The sequence below is a fragment of the Salvelinus alpinus genome, chromosome 30 (genome assembly GCF_045679555.1).
Source record: "Salvelinus alpinus chromosome 30, SLU_Salpinus.1, whole genome shotgun sequence".
Taxonomy (NCBI): domain Eukaryota; kingdom Metazoa; phylum Chordata; class Actinopteri; order Salmoniformes; family Salmonidae; genus Salvelinus; species Salvelinus alpinus.
In genome coordinates, this window is record NC_092115.1 from 39,882,950 (window position 1) to 39,893,368 (window position 10,419).

At 45.4% G+C, this 10,419-nt stretch overlaps 1 protein-coding gene across 1 annotated transcript in view; it reads left to right on the forward strand.

The window, feature by feature from the left end:
* LOC139560331 (protein unc-13 homolog A-like) overlaps positions 1-10,419 on the forward strand; it is an 83,692-nt gene that overhangs the window by 63,419 nt on the left and 9,854 nt on the right. The window contains exons 22-41 of the mRNA XM_071376995.1: positions 601-754; positions 1,278-1,346; positions 1,874-1,963; positions 3,871-4,005; positions 4,083-4,210; positions 4,290-4,375; positions 4,465-4,591; positions 4,719-4,815; positions 5,869-6,012; positions 6,242-6,328; positions 6,657-6,734; positions 6,899-6,987; positions 7,154-7,297; positions 7,407-7,530; positions 8,529-8,585; positions 8,718-8,798; positions 9,012-9,159; positions 9,324-9,380; positions 9,916-10,008; positions 10,173-10,332. Coding sequence (XP_071233096.1) covers positions 601-754; positions 1,278-1,346; positions 1,874-1,963; positions 3,871-4,005; positions 4,083-4,210; positions 4,290-4,375; positions 4,465-4,591; positions 4,719-4,815; positions 5,869-6,012; positions 6,242-6,328; positions 6,657-6,734; positions 6,899-6,987; positions 7,154-7,297; positions 7,407-7,530; positions 8,529-8,585; positions 8,718-8,798; positions 9,012-9,159; positions 9,324-9,380; positions 9,916-10,008; positions 10,173-10,332 — 2,148 coding nt within the window. The remainder of the gene's footprint in view (positions 1-600; positions 755-1,277; positions 1,347-1,873; positions 1,964-3,870; positions 4,006-4,082; positions 4,211-4,289; positions 4,376-4,464; positions 4,592-4,718; positions 4,816-5,868; positions 6,013-6,241; positions 6,329-6,656; positions 6,735-6,898; positions 6,988-7,153; positions 7,298-7,406; positions 7,531-8,528; positions 8,586-8,717; positions 8,799-9,011; positions 9,160-9,323; positions 9,381-9,915; positions 10,009-10,172; positions 10,333-10,419) is intronic.

The following is a 10,419-nucleotide window of genomic DNA, read 5'->3' on the forward strand; positions in this document are numbered from 1 at the left end:
ACCAAACAGACTTGCTAGTTTAGCTAACCAACCCATCAATCCTAGTTTGCTATTATGAAAATCGAGCTAAAATCTAATTGTATTGGTCACATACACATGGTTAGCAGATGTTAATGCGAGTGTAGCGAAATGCTTGTGCTTCTAGTTCCGACAGTGCAGTAATAACCAACGAGTAAAATAACCTAACAATTCCACAACTACTACTGTTGAATACTCCTTTTCTGATTGGTTTGAAGGGCATTCTAGAGCGTGCATTATTTCCTGAGCTACTTCGGTGGATGCTGAACACATTTCTACCTGCAAATGAACACATTTCTAGCAAAGTATTTTTCCATACAACGCCTTGTTGGTTATCCCTTAAATAAATATATGTCTCTGGTTTTAACCTTACATTAAGAGAACAAGTATTATGTACCATCTACCAGTGTGTCAACCCAGACGTTCTGTTTTTGACTGTGATAACATGTAACAATACAGAATACAACACACTTGAGACTACTGTGGGCTACAACCTACACTGGACAGACAAACGACAACATGTTTCATACCTAAAAATCCCAGTTAATATGAATATAATTATGAAATTGTGTGTGTCCACAGCCATTTTGCATGCCTGTCGTCTAAGTACATGTGCCCTGGTGTACCCGCGGTGATGAGTACCCTTCTGGCCAACATCAATGCGTACTATGCTCACACCACCCAGTCCACCAATAATGTCTCAGCATCAGACCGCTTCGCCGCATCCAACTTTGGAGTGAGTTCATTAGTGTATACTTTTAGGGGTGGTTTCCCAGACATAGATTAAGCCTAGTCTTGGATCTAAAAGCTATTTCAATGGAGATTCTCTTTAGTCCAGGACTACACTTAATCTGTCCCGGAAACCAACCATTATTGTTTTAGGTTGACATTTTATTAAAAGCTATTTCATTTAAAATCGTATTAACTGTGTTGATTAATTGTGAATGGAAATGTCTTCTTCGAGATTAAAGGATATGATAGAGATGACATGTTGAACTGTGCAGGTAAAGTAGAAAGGAAAGTTGTTTCAAAACCGGAACACTGTCCTGAGGGCCCTCTGCCCTAATACAGCCTCCAACCCCCATTTTCAAACAGTGGCCCAACCTACATCCCCAACTGCCCAATCAGATACACCAAACTAAGCTAGATCCTGTCCTGGGTTGACATAAGCAAAATATACACGTATATATATATATATACTGTCAGCTGAGATGATGTTACAATTTTTTATCCTGTTTTATCTTGTCCTGTGTGGGTAGAAGGACAGGTTTGTGAAACTTCTAGACCAACTCCACAACTCCCTGAGGATTGACCTTTCCATGTACAGGGTAATGTCAACTTTTTTTCTTTCACTGTTTTCTATTGTGTGTTCAGTGTTTTGAGAGACTTTTAAAAGTGTTGTACACAAACACTGGTTTATATTGTGTTATGTATGAAAGTCACTGTTTTAGATTAGTCCTCTATTCCATTATAGGCATTTTCTATTTTAGTTGTTTTTCTTTGTGAATATTTTGTGTTTTGTGTAATTGGATTTATTCTTCCAGTTCCATCTGTAAGACACTGTATACAGGCCATTAGATATACTTTTCTTGCAGTTGACATTATTATATTTATATTTTACTTTTATTCGACCAGAAGTTGAAGGGCATGATGGAGGAGATAGTATAATTTTATAGTAGTCTATTCTAGCAAAATAAACATTACATTCTAAGTTAGATAGGCCTTCAACTAGCCATGTTTATTCTACCAGTCTTGTGATATCTGATCCTGTTTTTCAAGAACACATCACTGTTCGTAACAGTGTTTGTGTTTCTACACTGTTTTCAAGTATATATCAGTGTGTTTGTGTTTGTAGAATAACTTCCCGGCTAGTAGCCCTGAGAGGCTGCAGGACCTCAAGTCCACTGTAGACCTACTGACCAGCATCACCTTCTTCAGAATGAAGGTGAACAAAACTCTATTCATCTTCTTCTTCTTCGTATCTGTTTCCTCAAGTCCTAGAGCCGGCCTGTACCAGCTAACATTTTATTCCAGGAAAGAAGCAATATATTATGTGGATTCATAAATAGACTTACTTGCTAAGCTAGCTCTTGAGTAGGCACTGAAGACCACCCTGGTCTCCCGAGCTTACATTCTGTTTCACTACACGGATTCAGTAAAACAAAACCAGAGCACAGCGGTCAGGATGGTTTGATCAGGCTAGCTCTTGAGGGTTAGGCAACATTTAGCACCAGTTAAGGTGTATGAGCCATATACAGTGCATTTGTAGCATTATAGCCTTCGTCTAAAATGTATTAAATAAAATGTTTTCCTCAAATCTACACAATACCCCATAATGACAAAGCGAAAATAGGTTTTTAGAAAATGTTGCAAATGTATAAAAAAACAAATGCCTTATTTACAGAGGTATTCAGACCCTTTGCTATGAGACTCGAAATCGAGCTCAGGTGCATCCTGTTTCCATTGATCATCCTTGAGCTGTTTCTACAACTTGATTGCAGTCCACCTGTGGTAAATTCAGTTGATTGGACATGATTTGGAAAGGCACACACCTATCTATATAAGGTCCCATAGTTGACAGTGCATGTCAGAGGAAAAACCAAGCCATGAGGTCGAAGGAATTGTCCGTAGAGCCGAGAGAGGATTTTGTCGAGGAACTGATCTGGGGAAGGGAACCAAAAAATGTCTGCAGCATCGAATGTCCCCAAGAACACAGTGGCCTCCATCATTCTTAAATGGAAGAAGTTTGGAACCACCAAGACTCTTCCTAGAGCTGGCCTCCCAGCCAAACTGAGCAATCGGGGTAGAAGGTCCTTGGTCAGGGAGGTGACCAAGAACCCGATGGTGACTCTGACAGAGCTCTAGAGTTCCTCTGTGGAGATGGAAGAACCTTCCAGAAGGACAACCATCACTGCAGCACTCTACCAATCAGGCCTTTATGGTAGAGTGGCCAGATGGAAGCCACTCCTCAGTAAAAGGCACATGACAGCCCGCTTGGAGTTTGCCAAAAGGCACATAAAAGACTCTTTTAGAACATGAGAAACACTATTCTCTGGTCTGACCAAACAAAGTTTGAACTCTTTGGCCAGAATGCCAAGTGTCACGTTTGGAGGAAAGCATTACCTGGCCAATACCATCCCTACGGTGATGCATTATGGTGGTAGTATCATGCTGTGGGGATGTTTTTCTGTGGCAGGGACTGGGAGACTAGACAGGATCGAGGGAAAGATGAACGGAGCAAAGTACAGAGAGATCCTTGATGATAACCTGATCCAGAGTGCTCAGGACCTCAGACTTGAGCGACGGTTCACCTTCCAACAGGACAACGACTCTAAGCACACAGCCAAGACAATGCAGGAGTGGCTTCGGGACAAGTCTCTGAATGTCCTTGAGTGGCTCAGCCAGAGCCCGGACTTGAACCCGATCTAACGTCTGGAGATAACTGAAAATAGCTGTGCAGCAATGCTCTCCATCCAACCTGACAGAGCTTGAGGATCTGCAGAGAAGAATGGGAGAAGCTCCAAATACAGGTGTGCCAAGCTTGTCGTGTCATACCCAAGAAGACTAGAGGCTGTAATTGCTGCAAAGGGTGCTTCAACAAAGTACTGAGTAAAGGGTCTGAATACTTGTGTAAAAGTGATATTTCAAATTTGCCAACTTTTCTAAATACCTGTTTTTGCTTTGTCATTATGGGGTATTGTGTGTAGATTGAGGGGGAAAACTATTTCATCAATTTTAGAATAAGGCTGTAATGTAACAAAATGTGGAAAAAGTCAAGGGGTCTGAATACTTTCCAAATGCACTGCATGCTAATGCTAAGCTAACTGACCTTTGAACTTCCTGTGTGATCAGGTCCAGGAGCTGCAGAGCCCCCCCAGGGCCAGTCAGGTGGTGAAGGACTGTGTCAAAGCCTGTCTCAACTCCACCTACGAATACATCTTCAACAACTGCCACGAACTCTATGGCAGAGAGTACCAGACAGACCCTGTGAGTGTGGTTGGGTGTTTGTGTGATGTGTATGCATGCATATCTCTGTGTGTGTGTCTGACCCTCTCTCTCGCCAGGCTAAGGCTGACGTTCCAGAAGAGCAGGGTCCCAGCATCAAGAACTTGGATTTCTGGTCCAAACTCATCACCCTCATCGTCTCCATCATAGAAGAGGACAAGAACTCCTACACACCCTGTCTCAACCAGTGAGTGTGTCTCTCTCTCCTCTCTCTCTCTCTCCCTCCCTCTCCCCCTCTCTGAACACTGTTCTTCTGCCCCCTGTAGGTTTCCTCAGGAACTGAACGTGGGCATCATCAGTGCTGAGGTCATGTGGAACATGTTTGCTCAAGACATGAGATATGCCATGGAGGGTATGTGTGTGTTTGCGAGTGTTCATATGTGTGTTGTATCAATCAATAAGTCCCTAAACTAATGCTACCAACCTGTCTCTGCTTCCCAGAGCATGAGAAGAACCGGCTGTGTAAGAGTGCTGATTACATGAACCTGCACTTCAAGGTTAAGTGGCTCTACAACGAATACTGTAAAGAGCTGCCCACCTTCCAGAAACGTGTACCTGAGTATCCAGCGTGAGTGTCCTTTATCTCATCTAATTCAGCTCCTTTTTTTACGGAAAATCCATAAAAATATATATTTTGGGTGCTTGTTATCACATAATGAGATGATTTTGTGGACCCTTTCTCTGCCATCTCATAGGTGGTTTGAGCCATTTGTCATCCAGTGGTTGGACGAGAACGAGGAAGTGTCCAGAGACTTCCTGCACGGTGCCCTAGTGAGGGACACAAAGGACGGGGTAAATTCACATCCGTTTCCTCTCTTGAGATATCAAAAATAAATTGGCTATGTTTTGTATTACAGGCTTCTATTTACCTTTTTTTGTTATTTGCCCCGACCATACATCGTCATTGTAACTGCGTAGTCATTTCTCGATCATCGATACTGTAGGTTTATTACTCATTTGAGATTCATTGAAATGATTTAAAACTCTTCAACGTAAGTACCTTTACAAATGAACAGTGATGGATTGATTCAAATAAAGTCCAAGGTACTAAAGATCCTACTGATGTAGGTCTACTCTGTGATTTCACTGTGAATGCTGTAAACACCCAACAGAGAAATGACTCCCCTGTCCTTCCCACCACACTCCCATCTGTACTTCCCTTTACTCAGCACCTAGTGGTCCGGGAGAGAGGAAGAGACAGGTTAGAGGCTCCGCACAATGAATATATGGCCAATAACACACAGACATGAGACCTAACACACACTGCAGCCCTCGAGGAACTGGTCGACGCAGATGAGCAGGTTCCCTCCCCTCATTCGCCTGTGGTCCTTGGGGTCCAATGTTTGTCGCCCACAGCATCTTCTTGTTTCCTGTGTCAGCGGGAATCCAGTCCCACCGCCACCCTCCCCTTCACGACACCGCTCAATGCCCCGCTAATGACAGGAGGTGTTAATGAGGGCTCTGCTCCCCATCATATCCCTAATCACCACACCATTCGTGTGGAGAGAGGAACCAGCCACGTACTGTTCATTCATAGAGAATTCAACAGCCCTTGCCATCTATCTTTAGCTTATAACATGAAATGTATGGCCTCGAAAAAGGGGGCATCCCTCTCCTGTTCTATGAAGTGTGGGGATCCCAGTCTTGATCGCTACAGACTACAGATCACTATTACTTGTGACTTTTGTTAGATATCAAAGTGCTTGATATAATCCCCCCTCTCGTCCATTCTCCCATCTCCCTCTACCCCGTTCCTCTCTTCTCTGCCATGGCACCTCTCTCCCTCTCATCCCCCACACTCCTCATCCCCTTCGCTGGTCTCTCCCCTCTTCTCCCCCCCTACAGTTCCAGGTAACGTCTGAGCATGCTCTGTTCTCATGCTCGGTGGTGGACGTGTTCTCCCAGCTCAACCAGAGCTTTGAGATCATACGCAAGCTAGAGTGTCCCGACCCCCAGATCGTAGGCAGCTACATGAAGAGATTCGCCAAGGTACCACTCTCCCTGTTGACCTTACCAATATGGCTGACATTTCAGACTGTGTTGGTCTATGATGTGTAACTGCAAAAAGCCTTTATGAATATGATATAATGTGGAGGTCTGCTGTGATTGAACACTAACATGGTTAAACGATACAGAAGATGCTCATTATCTCTACCCCTCTCTCTACCCCCCCCTCTCTCTCTCTTTCTTTCTTTCTGTCTCTCCCTCTCTCTGTCAGACCATCGGCAATGTCCTGCTGTCCTATGCTGAGATCATTTCCAAAGAGTTCCCCAAACAGTGCGGGAACAAGGAGAAAGAGAAAGTGGTAGGTTAGGGAAACGTCACGTGCATGTGTACTGTAAGTGAATGAGAACTGATTGTGGTTTAGAGGGAGAAGCTGGACTGGCTCCCAGAAAACCAAGTCTCCCAGTGGACTGATTCATCTATAGTCAACACTGAGCCTAGAGCCTCTGTCTGTCTGCTCTGCCTCTGCTTGGATCAGCAAGATACAGTTTTGTCTCTCTCTCTCTCTCTCTCTCATATCATCAAGATAAAGAGAAGCTGTATCTATCTGCCTGCTTGTATCAGCGACATACAGCTTCTGCAAAGTTGCAAGGGATGATCTCTAATTATGTGTCTTCCTTTCCCCTCAGCCTTGTATCATCATCAATAACATCCAGCAGCTGAGAGTGCAGCTGGAGAAGATGTTTGAGGCCATGGGAGGCAAAAATGTGAGTTTGTCAACCTCAACATCATTGTAAAAATGTGTACCTACAATGTAATGATTGCGCTGTGCCCACAGTGTCATTTTCTATGTAAAAACATGTATTATTAAGGGCACTTACTTCCTGCTATGTAAATACATGTATTAAGGACACTTACTTCCTGCCCCCAGCTTAACGTGGGGGCCAGTGACTTCCTGAAGGACCTGCAATTAAAGCTCAACAACGTCATGGACGACCTTAGTAGGATATTTGCCGTCAGGTGTGTGTGTGTGTGTGGAGTTGTTTAGTTGAAGCATTGGTGCTTCCAGGGTAGTATTCATTAGGACATGTAACAGAACTCCCTCTTTCAATCTGTTTTCTTCCGCCTTGGTGCGTAATGAATTTGACCCTGAGTTGTGGGTTTTTATGGCTGTGTCGGTGTGTAGTTTCCAGCCCCATATTGAGGAGAACGTGAAGCAGATGGGCGACATCCTGGGCCAGGTGAAGGGACAGACTGTTACTGACAACAACAGCGTGGCCGGGGACGCAGACAACGTCCTGCAGCCCATCATGGACTTCCTCGACACCAAGTGAGACAAAGGGCCAGAGATGCACTCACAGATACACACACACACTCACACTCACACTCACACACTCTCTGTTCTGTGTGTTAAAATGTGTGTATTCTCTCCTCCCTAGCCTGTCGCTGTTTGCTAAGATCTGCGAGAAGACCGTACTGAAGAGAGTGCTGAAGGAACTGTGGAAACTGGTTATCAACACTATGGAGAAAAGCATTGTGCTCCCACCATTCACAGACCAGTCAGTGAGTGTAACACACACTTTTTCCTACGTCTACAAACCTGCACAGAACTCTTCAGTACGTTCTCTCTGGTATAATACTGAATCTACCGTTCGTTCATAAATCTAAGGTTCTGGTTAGAATACGAGGTTGCGAACATACCCATTGGCTAGAATGAGAGGTAGACGATTGAATGGTTACTTCCACTCCCTGCTGGTTGTTGATCGGTTGAGAAGGGCCTTCAGATTGACCCCCCTCTCTCTCGCCATCGCCCCACCCTCTCTTTCTCTCCTCCTTAGGCGATAGTAAGTAGTGTGTGTGTGTTTCGCCCTGTCTGCTGTGTCAGCCCGGACACACAGGCTCCTCTGCTACCTGCGACAGCACAGCATCACTCTTCTTGTCCCCCATGCTACTCTATGTACCCACCTCTCCTTCTCAGATTGAGCCCAAGACCCTACCCACCACTTGTATAACTCTAGAAAAATGTGGTTGGTGTAAGCAGTAAGGCCATAAGGCTTGCACCTGTCCACTCCCACCAGATCTACACGATTGACTAGTAGGTAGGGGCGAGGGGTGGATTTGAGTGAGTTGAATAGTGTCAGGATCGTCCCCTGTATTTTAGATTGGCGCATGGTGCACGACTGACAGATGGGTTACCTGACCCGGTGCCACTGCAATACAGCGCCGTACCCCTCCTTACTCTTCTCCTTACTCTCCTCCCTTACCTCCTGTCTTATCTTTTGTCCTTCCCGCTAAAGTGTTGCCTGTGCGTGGAATGGATTGGGGGTTTCCGCACAACCCGGTACTGGATTTGAAATCTCTCCTGCACATGCCTTTTCCCCCCGATTTTGTCTTTATTGTGACATGTTACGTTTAGCGACGTATAAACTCTCCCCTCGACATCCTACTCCCTCTTCTGTCATCACACTCTTCTCTCTCTCTCTCAACCGCATTCTTTCTTTTCTTTTTCTCTCTCTCTCTCTCTCTCTCTCTCAACCTCTCTTTCTCTCTCCCCTCCACAGGGCACTCAGTTGATCCTGAACGCAGCTAAGGAGTTGGGCCAGCTCTCCAAGCTCAAGGTAATGATGCCACGTTAGGATGACTTCCTTTCTACAGCACATTTCAGACACAATGCAGTCCTGTCATGTAGCGCGTCGTATTAACTACATTGTCGCATTATCTAACTCGGTCTCTGTTTCCCTGCCCCGCAGGAGCACATGGTGCGAGAGGAGGCCAAGGCTCTCACTCCTAAACAGTGTGCCGTCATAGAGCTCGCATTGGACACTATTAAGGTACAGTATACATTATGTACACTTTGTAGGATGGATAACATGTGTAGTATGTGTTAAGTACTATGTAGTACATTGAAATAAAATGCACTTTACTTAAAGCATCCAGGTATAAAGCTTCATAACTTGTTATAAGCATCTATGAACCTACATAATGTATAATATGTTATGTCTCTATGGATAAATAACAATGCCTGTTGGCCTCTCCCCCTGCAGCAATACTTCCATGCGGGCGGGGTGGGCCTGAAGAAGACGTTCCTGGAGAAGAGTCCTGACCTGAAGTCTCTGCACTACGCCCTGTCCCTCTACACACAACACACTGACAAGCTCATCAGGAAGTTTGTCCTCTCCCAAAACGCTCAGGGTACGACACTCTCTCTGTCTGTCTGGATGGCTGGCTCTCTCCGGCTCTTCACTTCTCTCTCTCTCTGCCTGCCTCTGTGAATGGTAACTCTGGTCGTGAGATTTGGTACAACGATACATGTGAGCTGGGATATCCTGCTGAACGTTTTTCTCTCTCCCTGCTAGTCCATGGAGGGAAGGGGGTCAGGTATACCCTCAATGAAGACACATTTCCAGAGAAGGGTAAGTGCCTTTGCCAGTGCCTCACCCCTCGACCCTCCCCCTCTCCATACTCATTCAATGTAAACAGCGTGTTTCAGGAGAATTACAGTCTGGTGCTAACCAGCTGCAGGCTTTAACCCTGGCTCTGAACCTACTGTAGCTATGGGCCAGCCAGCCCAAGCACTGCTGCACCCTTACACTAACCGGATTAAACCGATATCTGTCCAGCCCTTGTAGGCCACACAGACACATACTTGTGCACATGACGATAAAACTTGGATGAAAGGTTTTAATCAGGGAATGGATAATGGAGGAGAGGATTCCAGTGGTGGAATGATCCCAACGTCTAGACATAGCCAGACACACACACACACACACACACACACCGACACAGCATGCATTGTGGAGACAGATTTATCAGCCTGCCTTTGCTTTATTGTGCATTAAACTTGCTTGCTACCAACTGCAACACTTCGGGGGTCACAGAGTGTTCTGGTCAACAGAAGTGATCTCAACGCTGTGTCTTATGTCACGGTTAACACTTGACCTCTGGTAGGGTCGGGAGTGGAGGAGCCAATCGGAGAGGTGGTCATGCATGTGGAGATCTTCACCCACCCCAACACTGGAGAACACAAGATCACTGTGAGAGGTGAGAGATGGAGGGAGGGGGTGAGGGGGAAGGAGATGGAGGGGGTTATGGGGAAAGGGAGGGCATAAGGTAGGGGTAATGATAGGCTTTACATACATAATTGCACTAGACTTGAGCTTCTCTGAAATGCACTGCAAAAACACACAACCCTTTCTCTCTCCCAGTGGTGGCTGCCAATGACATTAAGTGGCAGACCCAGGGGATCTTCCGTCCCTTCGTGGAGGTCTACATCATCGGTCCCCACCTCAGTGACAAGAAGAGGAAGCACGCCACCAAGTCCAAGAACAACAGCTGGTCGCCCAAGTTTAACGAGACCTTTCAGTAGTGAGTATATCAGGCCTATTTCTGGTTAGGGTGTGTGTGCTTGCATGTCAATATGTGTGCACTATCCAACCCACCTCTTCTCCGTCT